This window comes from Peromyscus californicus, unplaced genomic scaffold (assembly GCF_007827085.1).
Source record: "Peromyscus californicus insignis strain IS unplaced genomic scaffold, ASM782708v3 Scaffold_5__1_contigs__length_169319896, whole genome shotgun sequence".
In the NCBI taxonomy this organism is placed as follows: domain Eukaryota; kingdom Metazoa; phylum Chordata; class Mammalia; order Rodentia; family Cricetidae; genus Peromyscus; species Peromyscus californicus.
The window spans coordinates 37,989,058-38,013,197 of record NW_026294573.1 but is presented as its reverse complement, the minus strand read 5'-3'; the positions used below and the strand labels follow the sequence as shown (position 1 = coordinate 38,013,197).

The window sequence follows — 24,140 nt, the reverse complement described above, 5'->3', positions numbered from 1 at the left end:
TGTTTCTTGTTTTTCAAAAAAGACATGAAAGAATGACAGTGTTTGACCTGAGTAGTGAAGGCTGCAGGGCTCAGGCTGTAGGCATATTCAGGATGAGAGGGAGGAAGAGAAGGACAAAGAATGAGGCTATGCGAGGGTCCATCAGAAGAGTCACGTAGGCCTGTTTTATGTTTTCAGATTCTACTTAAAGAGCATGGTTTAAAAAAACGTTCCATTGACTTGGGGGGCTGGAGAGGGCTTAAAATCCATTACTAGAGTTTGTATAGACAGGACTGGGGCTTTTCTATACACATAAAGAAATTCATTACATATTTACCAAGTTCTGGGGATCCCTATGTCTTCTCTCCCTTACCATACATACACAAAATCTGAGTGAGCCTTCCACTCAGGGCAGTTTATACATAAAGCTTACATCATTTACAAACATGGGTTTGGCTGATTTCCCTAGTGAAAGGAGGTCTGGGAAAACATAGTTCAATGGTAGAGCACTTGCCAAGTATGCACAAAACCCTGTGTTCAATCCCCAGCACTGGGGGAGAGAAGGGGTAATGAAAAGGAGAAATTCCTATTCTATGGCTGAGCCACTCCTTCTGATCTTAAAACTGGACCAAATAGGTAGTGTTAATCTTTATCAGTCCTTTAAGGACTTTTTCAGGAGGTGTTGACATTCCCATGTAATGGATCTTAACTTTTGAGGAGTCATGTTTATTTTTAGGAAAGATATAAATGGTGCTGGAGAGGTGGCTCAGTGGTTAAGAGCACTGGTTGCTTTTCCAGAGGACCCAACACTCACATAGAAGTTCACAATTGTCTGTAACTCCAGTTCCAGGGAATCTAATGCCCTCTTCTGGCTTCCACAAACACATACATGAAGGCAAAGCATCCATACACATGAAATTAAAGAAAAATTTAAAGAAAGATATAAGCAATAAAGCCAAGTATGGGGATACAAACCTGAAATCCAGCACTCAGAAGACAGAGGCAGGAGGGTAGCCTAACATACACAAGTTCCAAGCTAGCCTAGAACATAGTGAGCCCCCATCTCAAAAAAAAAAAGAAAATAGGAGAAAAGGAGGAAAGAAAGGATACGATACAAACTAGGTGTAATTGTAGAAGATGCTCTGACCAACCAGTCTGCCAGTCAGGTTAATGACAACCCACACACACACTAATGCTTTTAACCAAACTGTTCTAACAAGACATGACTAAGCAAATATACCATGGGGTACAGTAGAAATACTCGGAAGTTAGATGCCAGGAAAATGTGAACTGGAGAGCTGGCCATGCAACAAGGAAGGCATATGCCCTGAGAACCTGAGTCTGCATCTCTAACAGGAGGATCAGAAGAACAGCCATTTGGCATTGTTCTTGGGAATATTAGAAATAAAGGACAAAGACAGCCAGCTAAGAATCCATACATGGCAAATAACAGTCCATCTATACTGTAGTGGCATTTGTTAGGCCTATGACATAGCCAGTGTGGGTCACCCAGCCCTCAACAACTGTCCTCTTGTGGCAGCTGTGCTTCCCATCCCATCCTGCTGAACAGCAGTGCCTGGAGGCCTAAGTCAGAGCCTGGCACTCATTTGGGCTTGAATACTGGATAGAGGAATATTGAGTCCAGTCCCCCAAATGCTAAACTCCAGTTCCCGGAACATGCAACAGTGAAACTCGTGACCAGATTGATTTGCAAAGTGCTACAGTCACATACTCAAGATATTGCCCTTCTAGAAATAGATGAAACAGAGGAGAGACTTAGACCCTTTTTTTTTTTTAATCTTTCATGATGTAATATCCAGATGGCTCTAACCTCCTTGTCAATAACCAACTCCTTGAGGGTATCTCTGTTTTCCACCAAAAGGAGCCTTGGTACCTGCAGCTCCCTCCCTCAATGAGAGGAGACTACAGTTCAGAAGCAAAGGGCTTGGCATTAAAGCAGTTTGTTCCATGGGCCAGTTTGGGAAGGGAAGAGAAATGAACATTTTTTTCAGGGCAGTTGGCCAAAGGGTAGGAGACAGAGTGGTTCAGCATGGGAGGTAGGTTGCAGAGGGACAAGGTAAAGGGCACCTCCTGAAAAATGGGAATTGGGGGTGAGGAGTCAGTCCAAGGCTGTGGCATTGTTGAAGATAGGGGCTGTTTGGGGACCACCAGGACATGTTTTGAGGGACTGGAGGCTTCACCCCTGGGACTGCTGTCTCGCATAACATAGTTTCTGCCTTCAGAGATATTCAGCTCCCACAAAGAATCTGGATTCTGAACTTGGGTCTCCGTCTTGGTGACAGCAGGGGGAGGGCCAGTGTTAATGGCTGCACTCATGCCATGGTGACGCCGCTTGTTTATCCAGTACAACAGTGGGCTGTAGGCGAACATGGCAGCTCTCATCACTTCCACCCACTGCTGGGCATGTTCTTCTCTCTGCAAGTTCTTCTTCCAGTGCAGAAAGAGAATGCAGCTGCCTATTAGCGAGGAACACAGCCCCAGGAATCCAACGCACAAGGAGATCCACACTAAGGCAGTGAGAAAGAAATCTGATGCATTCGTGTAAGCTCTGAGCTGTTTCTCATTCCTCTCCTTGACCTCATCACCATTACTCTTTCAATTCCTTCCCTCCCTCCTCGTTCTCTTGTTCAACACTAGACTTCCAAGTTACTTAAGGGATCATTTTAGCTATTTACAGAGAAGAAACACTAGGTCTAGAAATGGTAAGAGCTCAGTCAGCTTTCCAGTAGTCCTTATGTCTCTAGAACAGATTGTCATCTAATTGCTTAGCACTCCAAGCAGCCACCACTCCTCCATCCATGCAAAATATTTCCCCTAACTATTTGTCACCATGCCTAAGGGCACGAAGTGAGAGGCAGGGACTAGAGATGGTGCACTTACTGCCAGGGAGGCTCAGGTCCTCCTTTTGAGAATCCATAGAGGTCAGTCAGCCTTGGCATCCAGCCTGTCGCTCTGGGGAGAGGAAATTCACCTCTCTCCACCAATAGGAGTCCTCAGAAGGCCCAGGCCTCATTGTTCTCTAAAGGAAAGGTCACCAGGTTCTGTCCACTGGGCATTCCAGGGGCCATGTTTGTGGAGTAGTCCTGCTAATGGAAGGGAGGAACCCATGCAGTGGCATCTCATAAACGATTACCTACTGCTTCTACCAAGGACTGGGCCACCAGGAGAGCTGTCTGCCCTCATCCTTGCAGTGAGCCAGTAGAGCGAGCCCCCAGGAAAGGGCCCTGGCACTCTCAAGGAGCTAACCACTCGGTTGGTGATTAAGGAAACACCGCTGGGTACCTTGCCCAATGCCGATTGGGACAGAGAACACACAGAGCATTGGGCATGCCTGCCCTCTACAAATCGTGGCCCAAGTTGTCAGAAGAAAACTGCCTCAAAGGAACCAAGTAGTGAGCACCTCCTCTGGCTCTTACAATCTCTTTTATTTGTTTCATTTCCTTCCTTCAGCAAGCGCTGGCAGGTGTTCTCGGGCCCGGTGGAAGCTCCCCTCCATCTGGTCCTGCATCCTTTTCCAGCCTAACCCTCCTCCTCATCCTTCACACTCCTTCACACTCTGGCCAGCCCAACAGACATCCCCCCTACACACACACACACACACTAACCACCTTGGGAACTTTGCTCATGCTGCTTCCTCCCTGAGAGAGTTGCTCCTCTCATCTCACCACTGAGCACCTTTCCCGGCTCAGCTCAGCCCCTTGCTGTGTAGCAAACAGTCTTTCAGTTTTCTTCCCAGAAGAGACTTAGAGTTGTCTAGTTCAACTCCCTGAGCCCTGTGGAGACAGGTCTCACCTACCCAGCAACCAATCCCCCAGTATCTATTGAAGCCAGAGCCTTGCTTATTACTTAAGGCAGCTTGATCCATTTATGGGTAGCTCAGTTAGAAAACCCTTGTGAGTTAAGCCTAAATCAACTCACAGGAGGATATACTGTAGCTGGAAGTTTTCCTGTGTCCTGCCCGGTCCTGCAGCCGCTCAGACCCCAATAAACACACACAGGTTTGTATTATTTTCAAATTATATGGCCTAATGGCTCGGGCTTCTCACTAGCCAGCTCTTATATCTTTTTTTTTTTTTTTTTTTTTTTGGTTTTTCGAGACAGGGTTTCTCTGTGTAGCTTTGCACCTTTTCCTGGAACTCACTTGGTAGCCCAGGCTGGCCTCGAACTCACAGAGATCCGCCTGGCTCTGCCTCCCAAGTGCTGGGATTAAAGGTGTGCGCCACCACCGCCCAGCTATAGCTCTTATATCTTAAATTAACCCATTTCTATAAATCTATACTTGACCACGTGGCTTGTGGCTTACCGGTACTTTATATCTTGCTTCACTCTCCTTTCTCCCTGTCTCTCTTGGATTTTCCCTCCTGGCTCCATCCTGCCCTCCCATAGGCCAATGCAGTTTTATTTATCAACCAATCAGAGCAACACATATTCACAGCATACAGAAAAAAATCCCACAGCAATATACCAACCAGTCCTAGCCTGAATTCTTACCTTTTAGTTTTGCTCCTTTTATAGTCCCCCATTGTGCCTTGAGACACACATTTGTTTTTATGACCTAAATACTAGATAGAAACAGTGTAAAGAGGAAAGGTTTCATTTAGCTCCTGGTTCAGAGGGTTCAGGCCATAGTTGCTTGGTCCCATGTGGGTGGGCAGGACACCACAGCCTCAGAGGAACATGTGACAGAAGACCACTGCTCACACTGCAGCAAATAGGAAGCTGAGTGCAGGGCCAGAGGCAAGCTCTGAGCCATAACCTTCAAAGTCCTGCCCCTTGTGATCTTCTTCTGCCCAACCTCTTCACAGTTTCCACAGCCTCCCAAAATAGTGCCAGCAGCTGGGGGCCAAGTGTCCCCAAAACATGAGCTTGTTGAGGACATTTCAGATTCAAACCAGAGCAGGCACTATTTACAGAGTTCTTCCCAGAATGCCTTTTCCCTTGGCTCCGCCTTATTGCCCACCGTTTTTGCTCCTCCTTTGTTGGTGTTTTCCTCTTTCTCCTGGTCTCTAAGAGTTAGCATAGAGCTAACAGGGCTTAGTCTTTAGCATTCTATCTCCGTTCCCTCCTGGGTGGACTTATCCACATCTATAACATTAAAGAACACAAATACACTGATAATTCAGAGCTTCATACCTCCAGCCTGGAACATAGCTCAGAACTTGAGATTCACATACCCAACAGTCTGATTGACATCCTTCCTTGCCTATCTATTAAGTTATACTTAATCTTGGGTTTTAAAGTAGGAAAATTACTCACCCTTGGAAGTTTCCATTTTTGCTCCACATTTTGGAGCAAATTCCAGCAGTCAGGACGATCCTTTGAAGAGTAGGCCATGTACTCCTCTGCTCAAAGCCTATGGCAACATCCCATCTCATTCAGATTAAAAGCCAGTTCTTAACCACAGCCTCCAAAGCCCTGATCAATTTAACCACCCAACTCAGTGTCATCTCTACCTCTGTACCCTCACCCACTGGGATAACCTCTTACTGTTTCACAATAGTATAATCACGTTTGCATTTGCTGTTCCCCTTAGCTAGTCAGTTCCTGCAAGTCTCCATATAAATCAGTCCCTTGTTTCACTCAGATCTCTTGCTTGGGCAATCTCCCTATTTGTGCCCCTCATCTTCCTTTGTTCTTTTTACATACAAGCACTGTCACTTATCTTTTACTACTAAAATGTAAACTCCATGGATTTATGAAAATACGGTGCTTGCATTAGTTACTTTTCTGTTGCTACGACAAAAAAAAAAATTTAAAAAACCATGACTGAGGCAATTTTTAGAACAAGGATCTTTTTGTCTTACAGTTCCAGAAAGAGAGTCTGTAATGACAGGGGAGGCATGGTAGCAGGTGGATGGGTCAAGAAGCTGAGATCACATCCCTTCCATATGCAGGAACAGGAAGCAATAACTGAAAGTGAGGCAAGCCTACAAACTCTCGAAGCCTGCCCCCTGTGATATACGTCCACCAGCAAGGCTCCACCTCCTAAAGGTTCACGGCCTCCCCCAACAGGGAACCTAGTAAGTGTTCAAATACCCGAGTCTGTGGGAGACATTTCTCCCTCAAACCACCACAGACCTAAAGCGTTAGATAATGATAACTTCTGTAAAAGGTAGAGTGAGATAACAGGGGGAAGTAGAGTAAATATAGACTCTAAAGGGGGGTGAGGGGGATATGGCTCAGCAGGTTAAAGGCACTTGCCATGTGAGCCTGGTGACTGCATTGGATCCCTGGAACCCACAGAAAGAAGAAAGGAGAGAACCTACTCCACAGACTGTCTTCTCACTGCCGTACAATTGCCTCCCCTAACCTCAACACACATAATTTTTTTTAATAGTGAGAAGGTTCATCAAGAGAGGTATCTCTGAAGTGCTGAGATTTGAACTGAGTTGTAGATGAGGAGGAGGTAGTATTTGAGCAGAGAAAACAACACGTGCAAGAAACCTGACCCAGGAATTCTGAGCCAGGTACAGGTGAGCAAAGTGAGACTTTCATAATCACCCACTGCGTTGTTCCAGCACTGGGAGTCTGATGTCTAATGACAGGCTGCATTGAACAGTTTGGAGGCTCTGTTCCTGCCTCAGGAGAGGTTCCTATCAACTGAGGCCCAGATAAGGACTTCCATGGGACTGCCCTCACATAGGATACACTCATGCTGGCAGCAGGTGAGACAGAGATGATGTCATTGTCCCTAAGCTCATATCTGGTTCAGCAGGTGAAGAAGATGGTGGCATTTTGGTTGGGGGTTGGAGGGACCGATACATTCTAAGGATGAAAAAAGAGCCTGAATAAAGATTTGTCAAGGACAATTCCTAGTATCTCTGAGAGTAGTTCAATTACATGCCAGGAACCAGGCGTTGGTGGCGCACGCTTTTAATCCCAGCACTCACAGGCGGATCTCTGTGAGTTCGAGGCTAGCCTGGTCTACAGAGCGAGATCCAGGACAGGCACCAAAACTACACAGAGAAACCCTGTCTCGAAAAACAAAAAAGCAAAACAAAACAAAAACAAACAAACAAACAAACAAAAAAAACATGCCAGGAACCAGAAGGAACCCAGACTTCAGAGGCAACGCGTTTTAAAAAGAGCTCAGCTCTTAGGTGGAACTTGGTATCGCAACAATTTGCAGCCAGTTTAGCTCTCCCATCTGTAAAATGAGGGTAATACCTACTTCATAGGTATTATGAAGGCCAATAGGACCTTCTGCAAATAGAACCAAAAAAGAGAAGCTTCAGCTGTGATGTTCAAACATCCTTTGCTGCTAAAAGAACTGTTACAGCTAGTGCCAAGTAAATTTAGAAAAGGGGCAAGCCCAGTGAGAACCCGAAGATCCAAGTCAGCTTTCTAGAAGAAGCTTGGCGCGCAGAGGCTGCTGGTCCCGGGAGGGAGGACGTGAATCCCGGCAGACTCCCAGGAGGAAACGCACCACTACACCCACAGAGCGGGTGGGCAGAGACAAGAGCCACCAACCCTTAGCCTCACCGTCCCTTATCCACTCGGGCACCCGGAACCTTGCGCGCGCGGAACCTCGGTGGCGGAGCATCGGCGTCGCGGACCTTGAAGGCGATGGAGCAGGCGCGCGGGCCGGGGGCCGAGGCTGACGCTCCAGAGGAGGAGGAGGGGGAGGCGCGGGCGGCCATGGCGGCCGTGGTATCAGCTGCGGGTGGAGCGTGCCCCGCAGTCCTGCAGGTGGCCGGCCTCTACCGGGGGCTGTGTGCAGTGCGCAGCCGCGCCCTGGGGTTGGGGTTCGTGTCACCAGCACAGCTACGCGTGTTCCCGGTACGCCGGGGCTCCGGCCTGCCCTCGGGGGGAGCAGACGGTAGCGGGGTCAGCGAGCTGGAAGCTAACCCCTTCTACGACCGCTACCGGGACAAGATCCAGCAGCTGCGCAGGTGCGGTCCCGACCGGCTGGGGGTTGGGGGTTGGGACTCGCGGCGCGGGCAGAGCTTCCGGCATTACTACTACACTACCCTGCTTGGTGGGCTTGTACTGTCCCCACTATACCAATAGTTTGTTTCTAAGTTCAGAGAGGCCAGGTCACTTGCCTAAGGTCACATCGCTGGTCTCTGCAGAGCCTCTGGATCTTCCCACAGCTTGTGCTTAGTTCTCAAAACGCTCAGGTGAACTCTTTAAAGCCCTTATGAGGAAGACCGCTCCAAGAGTTGTCCCCTATGTAGAAATGTGAAAATGAAGCCTTCAGAAAAGGCACTTGATTTGCTCAAGGTCACATGTTGAATCAGCAGATGCCTGACCAAGAGATCAGGTTCCCAGGCTCCCAGCTTAGGGCCCTGACTGCATGGAGTGAGAAAAGGGCTGCAAAGACTAACAGCGTTACATTTGGATCTCCCCTTGAACCCTTTCATTAAGGTAATGGAGGCGGTCTGGAGAGGTAGAGGCTTGCTGGAGGTCACACGGTTGGTTAGGATTTGTCAGACGGAAACCAGGCTTCCTAATGTTTCAACTTCCAGAAGGTAAAACCTAGAGATGGAGGGGTGTACCTTAGTGGAAGAGCACTTGCTTACTATGCGCAGGGCCTTGAGTTCCATCTCCAGCACTGAGGGGCATAAGTATGGTAGGGTCATGGCTGTTAAGGTAGGTATAGTGGGTGCCTTGTTCCAGGTGGAAGAGTTGAAGGTCAAAAATGGAAAGGGGTTTTGAGAAAGGAAACAGACATTAAGGGCTGTGAATTCTCTGCGTTTTGTCTCATTTTAATTCCACTCGCTTAATTTCGTCTTCATCTTCACTAGGACAACATCATCTTCTAACTAGTGTTCACCACTTCTAGTCTTGGAACCCTCCACGCATCCACCTTACCATGAACATAATGATCTTTCACACTTTTTGAAGCAATGGTGGAACAAATGAATGGGTACTTTTCTTTCCTTCAAACATTAGATATTCTCAAATATTTGTCTTTGTTTTGTTTTTTCGAGACAGGGTTTCTCTGTGTAGCTTTGGTGCCTGTCCAGGATCTCACTCTGTAGACCAGGCTGGCCTCGAACTCACAGAGATCCGCCTGGCTCTGCCTCCCGAGTGCTGGGATTAAAGGCGTGCGCCACCACCGCCCGGCTAATATTTGTCATTTTAAAATAGTTTTTTGACCTACAGTTCTCTCCACCCATTTCTCTCTGATCCCTTTTACCCACAAGTCTCTCCAAAGAGATGTCTACTTGCACTCTGAATACTTAGCGGTTCCATTCATGCTTTCTCAAGAGCCCATAATGAGGAAGGTTTCTTTCCTTCCTCTAGGTCATTCCCACCAATATTTATACATGTTGATATCTCAGAAAGTGTCCCATTGAATTCAGCACAGTGTCCAAACTGCTTAATGTTCCACATAAAGCTTTCACACCCTAGTTCCTGCCAGTATGTCTAGCCTGATCTAGTATCAAAACTTCAAATAGTATGGTCTAGGTCTAGCTCTAAAATAATTGGAGGGAGGGGAAGTGTTCCAAATACGGGAGACAACAACACAGTCAAAAGTACAGTCATGAGACCCCCCTTCATCATTTAGGGAAGTTTGAGCACGTTTTTGCTATAATTATCAGTTGTGCTCATGTACATATTTACATATCTCCAACTAGATAGTAAGTTTCAAGTAAGGACAGTGTCTTAGCTATTTTCTGTGTCCCTGGAGCCTAGGAAGAGCTCTGCTGCCCAGGGTGCCCCTGTGCTCTCTATGCATTGACCGTGGCAAGCTCAGGTACATCTGTGGCTGCTAGCCGGGCTTACCCAGTCCTTCCATCTACATAGTAATGAAAACAGTGACATTTGATGTCACATCCAAATGGAGTAGGGGGCAGTACCCTATAATGTCTTGACTATGAACGTCTACAAAAAGGTTAAACAAGATGTCTTTGTCTCCTCACTCATGGTATTGTGTGTCTCCCAGCCAAGTAGCTGGGATAATGTTTTCATCTCAGCATACAAAATCAAACATCTCATGGTCAGCTACACATTCTGACATATTCCTAATAATGATGGCAGCCCCAGCCTAGCTTTCAAGCCAGAAGAACATTCCTGTTTTAAGATAAAAGGTGAATTTCTGATGTTCTGTCTGCAGGTTCTTTGGAGGATAAGTCAGGGAGATACTCGGGTACTAACTCTTCTCCCAAAGCACCCACTTGGAGCCCAGGATTGAGGGTGGGGATAGAGGGAGACACCAAGAATTAGATATATTCAGGTAAAAGCATAACACCTAGTAGGCGTGCTACAGGATTCCTGCCTACAGAGCTGACCCAGCAATATGACTTCAAAGTATTCTTTATCTCGAGTAGCCTACTACCTATAATGTTTTAAGTACCTGAGAAACCAAGCCCTGCATCACCTGGGAATAACTTGCAAGAGATAAGAAATGTACTGATCCCTTGAGGCCTAACTGTAGTTAACCAGCTGGCTTTGCTTTCCACTTTCTTGACTTCCAGGCTTATACCCAGTTCTTAACAACTGAAAGCAAACCCTACAACCTCATAATGCCTGTGTCCTTCCTTTGTGGACATGGCCTATGATGCCTTGTTCTTTCAAAATGCAGAAAGGCCTAGGTGCTTTACCCTTTGATTTACCTTTGGTCAGGTCTGACCCAGCTGCCTTTGAGTCCCGCCTGGAGAAGCGCAGTGAGTTTCGGAAGCAACCAGTGGGGCACTCCAAACAAAGTGATTTTATCAAATGTGTGGAGCAGAAGGTAAGGCCTACCTGGTCCTTTTTGTGTGTATTAGTTTACTAGCATTCCTCCCAGCCCTTACCCTTGAAGTGATCTCATTGATGGATGAGATGGTGGTAACCTGAACATCTGATCTTTACTCATTCTCCATCAATAAATGTATATCCTGTTCTTTCTGGGCAAGATCCTGTAGTCATGATGGAATGTAGAAGAATGAAAAGATGGTCCCTGAGTCTAGTGATCAAATCAGTGTACACATGGCACTGGGCTATAGGGAGCAGGGAAATGTTTACAGTGGAGGTCCAGGGTTTAAAGATAGGGTCTCAACTGTCTATCACTGGCTGGCCTGGAACTTGCCATGTAAACAAGGCTGACTTTGAACTCACATAGATTCTCTTGTCTCTGCTTTCTGAGAGCTGGAATTAAAGTTGTGCACCACCACACCGAGCAAGATTCATTTTTTTTTTTAATTTGTTGTTATGTATAGGTGTGTATGCATGCAAGTATGTACACATGACTGCAGAGGCAATTGAGTTTAAGAAGTAGAGATAAGGTAACTTACCTGCTAAGAAGACAGGCTCTGGATCCACATGTCAGGGACTGAATCAGAGCTTTCAGCTGCCAGCTAGGTAATTATGGACAAATTATATAAGTTCTCTGAGCCTCAGTTTTGCCTATTTGTGAATTCAAAATAGTAATAATACCTACCTCACAGAATCATGCTAAAGACTGAATGAACTGGTATCATCAGCTCAGTCCCTGGCCTTAAAAAGAACTTAATATATCATTGGTCACAGTGATCCTTGAGCAGTCAAAGCTGGAGAAAGCATGTGGGTAGCTATGTGTATAATAACCTAGGACAAGGCTTTCCAAACTCTTTGACCATAACCCACAGTAGGAAATATATTTACATTGCTACTTAGAATGCACATATATGTTACAGCATACACATTTCTTATGGACCAGTGATATGTAATACATTCCTTTTCTGTCTTTAGGCTGGTTCTCATTCTGTAAACCAGTCTCGTCTGGAACTTATTAATAACTCTCGAGCTCTCAGTCATCCTCCCACCTCAGCCCGCCATGTGTTCAGATTGCAGGTGTGAGCCATCATGCCTGGGGAGTGCATTCTTATTTTTCATTTTCCAAAAAATTGTGATGACAATCCACTGAACTGATTTTGCAACATTTAATTTGAAAACTTCTAAGCTGGGAAATGCATGGAACGAATTCAGGGGAGACTTTAGCTCGTCTGGGGCCACCTTCAGCTGTTTCTGGCCCTTTCAGAGAGGAAATGTATTAGTTGTTACCGTGTTTCTGTGACGGAAATAACCTTAATGAGGAAGGATCGATTTGGGGACATGGTTTCAGACATGTCAGTACAGGTCAAATAGGGTGTGGGTTGAGGAAGCAGAGACAGGGGACTATAAGAAGAGACCAGGATAAGATAAAGCCCCTAAGGACATGCCCCTAGTGACATCTTCCTCCAGATAAGCCCCACATCCTACCTTTCATCACTTCCCAATATCATAATAGTATGAATCCAGCAACAGATTAATCCATTCATTAGGTCAGAGCCCTCATGACCTGCTCATCACTGGAAGTACCATCACAGACTTACCCAGAGGTACACTTTACACATCCCCCAGGCACTTTTCAATCCAGTCAGCGTAACAGGAATGTTAACCATCACAAGAAGTCTAATTAATAGAGAAACTGAGAACTCAACAGGACTCTAGTGTGCTGACCCCACCACTAGAAGTACTATCAGAAATAGCAGTTCTAGAAATACATCTCTCCATTTCTCACCTGATCTGTGGATGGTGGGGAATAGGTCAGAGCGCCAAGCACAGAAAGTCCAAACAGAACAAATTGGGAAGGAGTCCTTTACGTTCTTTCACACTCCTTCATAGTGGCAGGTGTAGAATGAACTTCCTGTAAGGGGATTCAGTGATTGCTAACAAACTCTTTCTCATCTCTGCATCTCAGCATCTTAGTAGAAGGAAAATTGTCCATAAACAATAACTTTTAGAATAGCATGTACAGTGTTGTAAAGAGTGGATAGAAGTGAATTCTCAGGTACAGAATTACTTAGTGATATTGACAACTTCCATGACTTGGTTTTCTTTTTTCTTTTCTTTTTTTTTTTTTTTTATGAGGAAAGTATAGTTTAATAGCCTGTCTCATCATGTATTTCAGACAGATGCCTCAGGGAAACAGCCTGTGAGCAAAGGATTCACTAAGGACAAGGTAGGTTTCTAATTAAATATAGAAATCCAAGTCTGAAGTCATATGGGACATCTATAATAAGAGGCTGCAAATTTGAACGTATTTATTGTGCTCAGTGATCTTTTTTGTATAAGGTGATTTTTTTTCCCAACAGTAGAGATGAGAAATATTTCTCTAGATTTTTATGTCCTTGACATGACCCCCAGCTTCAGTATGGGTCCAAGGATGCTACAAGAAATTTGAAGGAAATGGAATGCACTCCTTTCTATAGAAAGTAACTTTCAAAATCAAAGCACCATATGTAGTCTTTACTTTATTGTGCAGATAGGGAGCTCCCTGGTAGAACAGCAGCCAGGGTTTCTCCTTTTTTAACAGCTGCAAAGGGCTGCAGGACTCACTGGTGAGACTGAAACATTTGGGGAGTGCTTGATGACCTAATAGATACTCCCCAGGAATAGAACTGTGAAGGTCTGTGTGGGAGCGGAGACTCACGTTCTCTGAGCGTGTGAGTGTTGAATGCTTATTCTGTACCTACTAAGGTCTGCTTCACTGGGCTGACATTCTGTTCTACAAGGCTTTAGACAGAATTCAGCTGGGGTTGTTGCTAATTGTAAATGTTAATTGCTATTTCTTCTTTCAAGACTCTCAGTTCAATCTTCAACATTGAGATGGTGAAAGACAAAACTGCAGAGGAAATAAAACAGGTAATGAATGAAAATGAGTAGGTATACTCCCTGTGAACCATGTCTGAGACCAGAAAAGGTCGTACATCTTTCTGACACCTTTTTCTATCCCAAATGAAAAATAGTCACAAGGGGCAAAAGTGATGAGTCACATAAATAACAGTGACACGAGAAATGTGTCTTTCTTTGTCTTGCTTTGATATGGCTGATCAACTTCGGTTTCCCCTCTTTTTTATCCCGTTGCCCATGTACTATTTTAAATCCTCAGAACTCCATACCTGCATCCCTGTCCTACCTTTCCAAACAGGTTCCCTGGTGTGGTGTTGGCAGGTAGTGGTGAGCATGGCTGCAAGGAGCTTTCCTTGACTTTACCTTAGCTGAGTGTGCTTAAGGTTCTACTTGCCTTGCAGAGAAGATGGTGTGCTGGTTAGAACAGAGACTTTCAAAACAAGCTGCCATTTTTTTTTTTAAGTCCTCGCTCTGCCACTCTGCCACATTTGACCAGACAAGTTAATTTTTCAGGGCCTCAGTTTCCCCGCTGTGAAGTGATAACAGCTGTACACCTACTTCTTGAGCTATTTGAGAATTAAATGAATTAACATTTGTGAGGCAATCCTGGCACAGAGTAAGTGCTATAGCTATGTTTTAAAATAAATGGAAAAATACTGTGTTGGAAACTTGTTTGCAGATATCCAGTGACAACCCCTCCCCTAGCCCTGTATTCACTTCCTTAGCACTGAGACCCAAGGACCTTCTATAGAAGCTTCCTGAACATCTCCCTTGAAAGCATTCGTGATCTCTCCTGCCTGTTTGATCATTCTATGTACCTTAGTTTGCATTGCTAGGTTGTTTGTTTTTTGGGTTTTTTTTTCCCCTGAGGCAGGGTTTCTCTGTGTAGCCCTGACTGTTCTAGAACTCACTCTGTAGACCAGACTGGCTTCAAACTCAGAGATCCGCCTGCCTCTGCCTCCCGAGGGCTGGAATTAAAGGCATGCACCACCACCGCCTGGTATTTGTTATTTTTTTATACCTAAAATTCTTTTCTCTCTAGCCTGTCTGAAACTATTTGAGCATTCTGTATACTTCCCTGAGTTATATTAGGTGTATGCGCTAATTAACAATGTAGTAATGAAAGGGATAATAAAGACAGGCAGGCATTATGCTTGGTGTTTCACTGCTAGTTTTCCATTTAATTCTAATGTCCACCCTAGGAAGTAGATTCTGTTATTCCCAATTTAAAGACATGGGGTTAAAAAATAAATATTTATGCAAAGCAATGTTCGTAACAATTATAAATTTTAAAAAAATCAATCACTTCTAAAAATATTGAGGATTCTTTACATCTTACAATATCAAATTCCAGCCAAGATTGAGTTCTTTGATTAAAAATAAGCATATCCCTCTCAATAGTATATAATTATATGTATGTGAAAGAATATTTCTTTATGATTTATTATGAGTAAATGTTTGATTTGTACACCTATTTTATATTACATATTCCCATATTCAAATTTCTCAGGCAAAAAGAAAGTCGTAAGTGGAAAAACTTAAAGATGCCCTAGTATAAGCCAAATTCCCTCTCTTTGCAACTCCCCCCACCCCCATCCCCCAGCAGTACTGGGAACTGAACCAAGACTTCATGCATGGTAAGCAAGTGCTCTGCCACCAAGCTATAACCCAGCATCACAGTCACCTGACACTGTTGGATTGCAGGGCATTGGTGACAGCACAGGCAGATATCCTGCCTACAGAGGGCTTGCAAACCAGTAGAGGAGATGCATTCATACGCTAATGACCATATTATAGAGTAGCATATTTGTGTTAATTTTCTATTACTACAGTAAGACACTGTGACCAAAAGCAACTTGGGGAGGAAAGTGTTTATTTCAGCTTACAGTCTGTAGTCCGTCATTCAGGGAGGTCAGGGAGGGAACTCAAAATGGCAGTAACCTAGAGGCAGGAGGAGGTAATGCATTGGCCATGGAAAAGTGCTGCTCATAGGCTTGCTCAGCCTGTTTTCTTATATGTCTCAGGACCACCTGCTGTGGGATGGCACGATCCACAATAGGCTGGATCCTTCCACATCAATCATTAATTAAGAAAATGCTGGAGGGTTGGCTCAGCAGTTCAGAGCACTTAGTGCTCTTGCAGAGGACCCAGGTTTGATCCCCATGGTGGCTCACAGCCATCTATAGTTCCAGTTCTAGGGGATCCAACACTCTTCTGACTTCCTTAGGAGCCAGGCACAAACACAGTACACATACATGTATGCAGGCACAACAGGTCATATACATAAAATAAAATAACTTTTAATTAGGAAATGCACCATAGGCTTGTCCGCAGGCCAGTCTGGTGGAAGCATTTTGTCAACTAAGGTTCCCTGTCCTCAGATGACTCTCTCTTCTGTCAGACTAGCCAGCACAATCTTTAGAGAGATAAGAAGTGCAAAGACATTTCATAGGGAAACTTCTGACTGAAATGATGAAGGAAAACTACAGGAGGAGAAAAGCATATAAACTTAGCCTTGAGTGTTAGGAAGAAGGTGGGGGAGGAAGTCAGAGATGGAAAAAGAAAGCTTTCCAGTAAGGACCAATTACATGAAAAGCCATGGGGAATAATAAAAATAATAGGAGTAAAAAGTGCAAACACAGAACATGCATATGATGCACTAAGGGATAATATTGCATGTACTATATCTGTGTAATATATTGTAAAAACATATTCCTAAGAAAGATTAAGAAGACACCAAAATAATTCTTTTAGGTTTATAAAACAGGACTTTTTCCTTTTCCCTGTTTTCTAATTTTGTACTATGTAAACCTATTCACTACTTTGGGGTATTTGCATCATGAAAGTCAGCTGTACCCTCTGTGTTCTTTGATGCCAGGCAGAGAGAGAGCACTGGTGACTGCTCTGTACTCTAGTAGGCCCTAGACCAGCAGGCCCTATCTGCTCCTGATATGTAGGACTTTGTGGAAGCAGAATTTTAAGAGCTGCCTAGAATATAGCAATAAAAGCTAACATGATTTTTAGTGTCTGTTCTGCCAGTCTCAGAGTTCTATTAGCTCAGTTAGTCTTCATAACAGTCCCGTGAGGTTGGTGTCACTGCTGTTTTATTGATGTTATTTAAGAAGTTTCAGTGATTTGCCCAAGGTGGAATAGCTAGTAAATTATCAGGGCTAGGATTTGCATCCCAGGCCACTGACTACAGACCCTGAACTCTGAATGGCTCATATCATTGCTCTCTGAGAAGGCCTACAGTTGACTGAGGTGGTATGGGTTTAGGGAGGGGATAAAGAACCTGTGAAAAACCCATCACCAACAAGATAGATCCTGAGAACAATTATTTCAAAAGTCATAGAGGCAATTTCTTTGACAGAGTTGGTTTTTTTTAATGTTATTACTATTTTTTTATGTATATAGGTGTTTTACCTGCATGTATGTCTGTGCACCATCTGCATGCAGTACCTGTGGAGGCCAAAAGAGTGTCAGATCCCCTGGAACTGAAGTTACAGATGGCTGTTAGCTGCCATATGGACAGTAGAAATTGAACCTGGGTTTTCCGCCAGAGCAGCCAGTGCTCTTAACTGCTGAGCCATCTCTCCACCCCCTTTTATTCCCTGCAGTTGTCTGTTTGTATGGGAATGTGTGCACATGAGTGCAGGAGCCTGCAGAGACCAGAGGTATGGGATCCCACTGGTCTGCTGGCACTGGACTTTCAGGCAGTCATGAGCTGCCTGATGGATGCTAAGAACCAAACTCAGGTTCTCTTCAAGAGCAGTAGATGCTGTCAGCCACTGACCCATCTCTCCAGCCCCCAGAGTTTATTATTATGGGGTACACTTTGGGGTCTGGACAGGTGACCCAGAAGTGAGAAGCACTTTCTGCTCTTTCAGAGCACCTGTGTTCAGTTTCCAGCACCCACATCAGATGGCTCACAACTGCCTTGAACTCCAGCTCCATGGGATCCAACACCCCTTCTGGTCTCCAAGAGCATCTAAAGAGTGCTATATACACAGACATATGCATTTAAAAAATGAATCTTAGGAAGACAGTTTTAAAGAATTAAGAGTTAATCATTCAGAAAAGCATGTGTTACTAAATTTTTTATAATCATATACTAGTTGTAAAAACGTTGCAGTGGAGTTTTCCTCCCTGTTATCAGATAGAATAATACTCTGAGAATGAAAGCTATCACTATTTCTTGGCATACTTGAAAAGATTACCCATATGTCACAGATACTTTATTTATTGCAGATTTGGCAGCAGTATTTTTCAGCAAAAGACACAGTCTACGCAGTTATTCCTGTAAGTAATTTGGAGGGGCGGTGGAAGTGTTGCAGCATGAAGGTCAGCGCTCTAACCCTCTCAGGCAGTTGCCTTTACTTTTCCTGTGTTTATGACATCTTGAGAACTTAGACTTTACAACTCTCAGGGTTTTTATTATGCCCTAAGCACCAGAGATTGGAAGCTCCATATGGTTTATTTATCACTTTTGCTTTCCCTTTCTGGTTTAGAAATGTTTCCAAGGCTCTAACCAGGGAGGCTAGTGTAAGTTCATGTTTCTGAGTGATTTCCAGATGCGTTTTATTGCCTTTCATTTTCCAGTCAAACTGCTGGGATTCAAGACACTGCCTCCAGCATAGCTTTCTTCCCTTCTTGTCTGTAAATGGTAGATGCCTGAGCTGACCTGGAGCTCCTTCCTGGCCTTTCTCCAGCTTTTCCCCTTAGCAAGTGGCATTTTCTTGGTTTTACTTTCTTGAAATTGTCTTAGAAGTGATCACTGGCCATTGCCTTACCATTAAGGTCTATGACTAAGACAGGATACAACTGTCTTCTCTAGTTAAGATTATATCTTACTCTAACCAGGCATGGTGGTGCACACCTTTGATCCCAGTGCTTGAGAGACAGAAGCAGAAGCAGGCAGGTCTCTGAGTTCAAGACCAGCCTTGTCTATAGAGCAAGTGAAAAAAAGAAAAAGATTATATCTTACCTTAAAGTACACTGAAGAACAGTTATGTTCTCAACTTACGTAAGTATAAGATTAAGGAGGAAAAATGCATACAGAAGGAAAAGCCAGGCCTTTTGGTTATGAAGAAATCCCTGTCCTTTGTTTTTTAATCTCTTACACATAGATACTCTTACCTTCATGAACTCCACAGTCTAAACAGTCTGTACTTATCATTGTGTTTTAGACCATTCATACCAATTCACTGTTTAAACAGGCCTTTTCAAGTCTCCCTTGGATTCACCTGGCTCCTTGGAGACTTTGAAGCATCAGAACACTTCATCTTCACATATAATTTGTAGCAATGAACAGCAAAGCATGCATCTGGTTTTTCCTGTCTCTTTCTCAATAAGAGTGATTTGTAAATGATGAAACTTAAAAGCCTGTTTCAGCCATAATATAGTTCTAGAATTCAGTTTTGGAAAATTCAGTTGATTGTGACTTTTCATGTTTTCCTATTTGTGAGCTAATTTTAATCTTTTCTAATTTGCAGAAAGAGAAGTTTGATTTGATCTGGAACCGGGCTCAGTCCTGCCCAACTGTAAGTCTGTGGTAATCATTTATGTGGAAATTATAAGATTTGCTTATAAATGCTACCAAATAGTTGATTTCAAACCAGTCCTTCTCATAATATAATGCTCTATTAACAAAGGTGCTCACATGTTAATTGTGCTGATAAATGATATTTTCTTCCTTATAAATGGCGTTTTAGCTCTCTAATACGTTAGGCCTTTCTGATATGGGTCTGACTCTATCAGTGAATGTACATATGAAAAGGCACCTAAGAGCCTAGTGCAGTGATGCACGCCTTTAATTCTGTTCATCCTAGTCTACCTAGCAAGTTCCAGGCCAGAGAGACCCTTCCTAGCCGGGCGGTCGTGGCACATGCCTTTAATCCCAGCACTTGGGAGGCAGAGGCAGGCAGATCTCTGTGAGTTTGAGGCCAGCCTGGTCTATAGAGCTAGTTCCAGGACAGGCTCCAAAGCTACACAGATAAACCCTGTCTCCAAAAAAAAAAGAAAGACCCTGCCTAAAAGAATGAATGAATGATACTAGAAGGTACCTAAGACCTTAATCTTTGCAGCCTCATTTAGGTTCCTGTATTAGAATTTTCTTTACTGTTTTATTCATACTATTCTGATAATATGTGCCAAACATAGATTATTATTTTGTTACTGAAGTGGTGAACTCCCAAAAGGCTCCAGGGAAAGGAAATGGATAGCTGATGTGTATTGTAGGAGTTTAGCAGAATCACTGTAGCTGGGTAGATATTAGAATGAACAACCATTTTTGAGAAGTACTTTGAACTTGAAGATCCTTGTGGAAAACAGTGATTGTTTCCCATGATTTGTAGAACTGTTTTACTGAAGGGGCATTGCAGCCATCCCATGACTTGGTTACAAGATGCCCCAGGCACACCTGAGGCTCTTGTATTATTGTGTATTGCAAATGATATATAATAAAGGACTAGTCATGAGGGCATATGATGCTCTCCTTTAGTAAGACATGTAAATTAGATTAAGGACCTTAGTATGAGGTACACCTTTGTGTAACTTTCACTAAACATGCCTTTGTACTCCTGTTCAGGGTTCAGTCCATCAGAAGAGGCTGAACCTTGCTGCTGCCACATAGGCCTTAAAATTTCATCTTGGAGTGCCTTCTTTCTGCAACTGACCCGTGCTCCACTGTGCACCTTGACAGATGAGACAGCCAACTTGTCAGCAATGGTTGCTAGGGTTTTTCTTAAACATTGCTTGCAGAAAATAAGGAATACCTAAGTAAATTGGAAACATATATCATGTTTGTGTGTTGGGTGGCAATATTGCTAAATGTCAGCTCTTCTCATATTTCATCTCTGATGCTTTCCTTCTTAGATGGGTTGAGAAATATGCTGTGTTTGTTATGCTATCACATAATTAATTTCATAATTTAAAAAAAGTTTTTAAAGTCAAGCATTGTGGAATAGGGATATAAGTCAGTTGATAGGTTACTTCTTCCAGCATGCACAAAACCCCAGATTCAGTCACCAGCATCCCATTGACTGGGTGTGGTGGCATATACTTAATCCAAGTACTTGAGAGATAGAGGCAGGAGAATCAGTCAGGTCATGCTTGGCTGTATATGAGTTTGAGGCCAGCCTGGGATCCATGAAAAATTGTCTTTTACAAAAAAGGGAGGAGCCGGGCGGTGGTGGCGCGCGCCTTTAATCCCAGCACTCGGGAGGCAGAGCCAGGCGGATCTCTGTGAGTTCGAGGCCAGCTTGGGCTACCAAGTGAGTTCCAGGAAAGGCGCAAAGCTACACAGAGAAACCCTGTCTCGAAAAACCAAAAAAAAAAAAAAAAAACGAAAAGGGAGGAGGCAGAGAAAAGAAGGAAAGGAAGGAGGGAGGGAGGGAGGGAGGGAGGGAGGGAGGGAGGGAGGGAGGGAGGGAAAATTAAAAAGCCAAACATTGAAGAAATAGGGTGGTACAAGTGATTAGACATTGAAAAATGACTTCATTTATTCATCTATCTGCTTGTTTTTGTTTCCCACAGTTTCTCTGTGCACTACCAAGAAGAGATGGTTATGAGTTCTTTGTAGGACAATGGACAGGTACTGAACTCCACTTCACTGCACTTATAAATATTCAGGTAGGTAACATCTGCCCTGCAAAACACAGGGTAGAAAGAAAAAAAAAAGCCTGTCCTTTGGTGAGCCTAGAAGCCTTCCTGGAGGCTGGGGTACAGAGTATCTGCTCACTCCAGCAGTACTTGCTGGGGCACTGATGAACTGTCATATGTTGACAGTTTAGGCTACTTTTCTAGACCTCACTTAATAGCAGAAATTTGAAATCGGAATACTTTTCTCTAGCTCCACTGTCTTTCTTTTGTTGTCTCCCTAGATTTCTGTGGCATAGATTGCATATGCCTACTTAATAGACATGGATAAGTCAAAATGTTTCTTCTTAACCCAAGCTGTAAGCCCATTGAAGGCTCCATGTCTTACCTGTGTTTATTAACCAAGATAGCCTCTTCCACACTGTTAGATGAATAGTTTTCATTTATAAATTTTAGTTTATTTGCTTTCTTTTCTTTCTTTGTTTTATTCCCAAATTATTTATTAAAGTAAAAAATATAGCTCAAAATATATTTGAAGCTCTTTAAAAAAGAAGTTAGTATTTTTAGTTCACAATAACTAGGATTGGCATTCTATATTTGGAGCTCACATCTGGTTAAAAAAAGAAAATCAAAATCATGTATTATTTTGACTTTAACATTGAGGCAGATGGCCCAAAATAGAATGTGGAGCAAGTTTTTACATTGCTGTTTGATAATTTGTTGAGTATATGCTGTATTAACATTTGATAGATATTATACAATGGGTATTTTATACCTGTCATTTAGTATTCTCAAATGAAGTGGTTACTGTTATTATTTCTATTTATAGAGAAGAGAGTGAGCTTAGGGAAGTTTGTATTACTAAATAATAAACTATGTTGAGTCCAGGTTGTCTGTGTCCAAAGTCTATAAACTTAAATATTTACCGTTGTCTTAAGAATTCTGCTGAGTCCTATAGATCTATGAGAAAAGGAAAGAAGGAAGGAAGGAGTTCTTAGAGAAGTATATGATAGAGCTCATACCTAAGTATAAGAGAAAGAGCTAAATACAGAGTAGATATTAACTCTAAAATGGCATTGGAAAGGGATACAGAGGGATCCTCAAATTGTATCTCTCTCCTTGTTTGCTTTCTGTTGCTGTGATAAAACACCATTCCAGAGGCAGCTTATGGAAGAGAGAGTTTATTTGGGCTTCCAATTCCAGAGGGAGACTTCCATAATGGCCAGGGAGGCCTGATAGCAAGTGGCCAGAGCCAGAAGCTGAGAGATCACTCTTCAACCACAAACATAAAGCACAGAGCGAACTGGGAATGGGTGAAGCTATAAATCTCACAGCCTCCCTCTGCCCCCGAGATGTACTTCCTCCAGCAAGGCTCCACCTCCTAAAGGTTCCATATCTTTCCCAAAATAGCGCCACCAACTGGGGAGCAAGTGTTCAAATACCTGAGCCTTTGGGAGACATTTTTCATTTAAACTACCTTGTCTCTAATGCTTTCTTTCTTAACATGGATTGAGAAGTGTATGTCTGTTTGTGATATTATCATGTATGTATTTCATAACTTAAACTCTCAGAAAATCCTTCAGAAACATAATGACCAAAATACTTGCTATATTAATATATTGTGTAGTATACTACAGTATATTGTATAGTAGTATGTTGTGTAGTACCCGAATGTATTGTGTCGTATACTACAGTGTATTGTATAGTAGTATGTTGTGTAGTACCCTAATATATTGTGGCCAGAATGATGGGTATATCAGAAGTGCATATGAGGGAGCTAAGAGGATGAACTGTTAGGAGTGCCTTAGCAGTAGTTACATACTATAATTAAAGGGTACTTGCTGAAGCTTTACAGATGAAGCCCGGGGATCTGTTTTGAATGTAGCTATTTTCTTTCATACCACGGAAAGGCATTTAAATTCAGCTTCTCTTCCTAGACTAGACTGGAAGTCTGGTGACCTCACTGATCATTCTTCGTGAAGTTACACAATTCCCTTTTCTCTCCTTCCTGCCTCAACAGATAATAGTTTAAAGCTACACAGTAGAAATCTGGCTCGTGCAGACTCTGCAGTGCTTGCTAGAGCTTAAGAGAGCTCCGTCTTCAGAGCCGCCGCCGCAGGGAGCAGGGGACTGCACTAGTCCATAGAAGTGGCAATTACACAGGCGCGTCGCTTTCTTTAGAACTTGACTTGGTAGCTGCCTGTACCGTTTTGTTTTTAAGTGTATGACCACAGTGAAGGATTCACTGCCTCCGTAAACATTCTCTGGGAAAAAAGCCAGATCTTTTCCAATTGAAGACACAAATAACACCATGAAAACTGTCAGTCCACCATGCCTTTGCAGGCCTGACCTTGCCCCTCCATACCAGTCCTCTAACTCACTAGCCACCCAAAGGGCTATTAAGAGTTAGATTTTCCTCCAGACTCTGTTGCTTTGAAACTGCAGTTTGCTGTGGTGGTACCTTATTGAGCTTTGATAAGTGTTCCTCTGTGCAGACCCGAGGGGATGCAGCAGCCAGCCAGCTGATTTTATATCACTATCCTGAACTTAAGGAAGAAAAGGGCATAGTGCTGATGACAGCAGAAATGGATTCCACATTTATGGTAAGAATCTACATTTGCCTCTTTGGGTTTACCTAGTATTCCTGCAGGTGTTAACTCTTGCCAATGCCTCGGGTCTAGATTAGGGAAAGATAACTTTGTGTATTTTGTTTCTTATGGTTAAAAAAAATTTTGTCTTGCTTACATGCATCTAAGTTGAAGTACAGTTATTCACAGATAAATAGATGGTTTCATTTGTCAGTGCTGGCTTGTTTCATTTTACTTTTTAAGTGTGTGTGTGTGTGTGTGTGTGTGTGTGTGTGTGTGTGTGTGTATGCGCGCGCACACATTGTAGGTATGGTGCACATGCCAAGATGCATGTATGAAAGTCAAAGGACAATTTCTGGAAGCCCATTCTCCTTC

At 43.4% G+C, this 24,140-nt stretch overlaps 2 protein-coding genes across 8 annotated transcripts in view; one reads left to right on the top strand and one right to left on the bottom strand.

Annotated features, from left to right (window-relative positions):
* Window positions 1–1,750: 1,750 nt before the first annotated feature.
* On the bottom strand, window positions 1,751–7,596 carry Tex38 (testis expressed 38). Of its 5 annotated transcripts, none has more exons than XM_052718321.1 (3): window positions 7,483–7,596; window positions 5,257–5,353; window positions 1,751–2,507 (listed from the first exon to the last, which is right to left on the bottom strand). In XM_052718321.1, exons 2-3 carry the CDS (start codon window positions 5,270–5,272, stop codon window positions 1,903–1,905), a joined length of 621 nt encoding a protein of 206 aa, XP_052574281.1. In that variant the 5' UTR covers window positions 5,273–5,353; window positions 7,483–7,596; the 3' UTR covers window positions 1,751–1,902. The 5 variants fall into 5 exon arrangements, with proteins under 5 accessions (XP_052574281.1, XP_052574278.1, XP_052574280.1 ...); XM_052718318.1 differs by lacking the exon at window positions 5,257–5,353 and adding an exon at window positions 2,881–3,083 and having other exon boundaries at window positions 7,483–7,593; XM_052718320.1 differs by lacking the exon at window positions 5,257–5,353 and adding an exon at window positions 2,881–3,086 and having other exon boundaries at window positions 7,483–7,572.
* Atpaf1 (ATP synthase mitochondrial F1 complex assembly factor 1) overlaps window positions 7,398–24,140 on the top strand; it is a 32,363-nt gene continuing 15,620 nt past the window's right edge. Inside the window, exons 1-8 of one of the 3 annotated variants that reach the window (XM_052718313.1) lie at window positions 7,398–7,892; window positions 10,573–10,681; window positions 12,860–12,910; window positions 13,531–13,593; window positions 17,830–17,880; window positions 19,074–19,121; window positions 21,115–21,210; window positions 23,673–23,780. In XM_052718313.1, coding sequence (XP_052574273.1) covers window positions 7,567–7,892; window positions 10,573–10,681; window positions 12,860–12,910; window positions 13,531–13,593; window positions 17,830–17,880; window positions 19,074–19,121; window positions 21,115–21,210; window positions 23,673–23,780 — 852 coding nt within the window. In that variant the 5' untranslated portion in view covers window positions 7,398–7,566. The remainder of the gene's footprint in view (window positions 7,893–10,572; window positions 10,682–12,859; window positions 12,911–13,530; window positions 13,594–17,829; window positions 17,881–19,073; window positions 19,122–21,114; window positions 21,211–23,672; window positions 23,781–24,140) is intronic. The other 2 variants (XM_052718315.1, XM_052718314.1) reach the window with 2 other exon arrangements.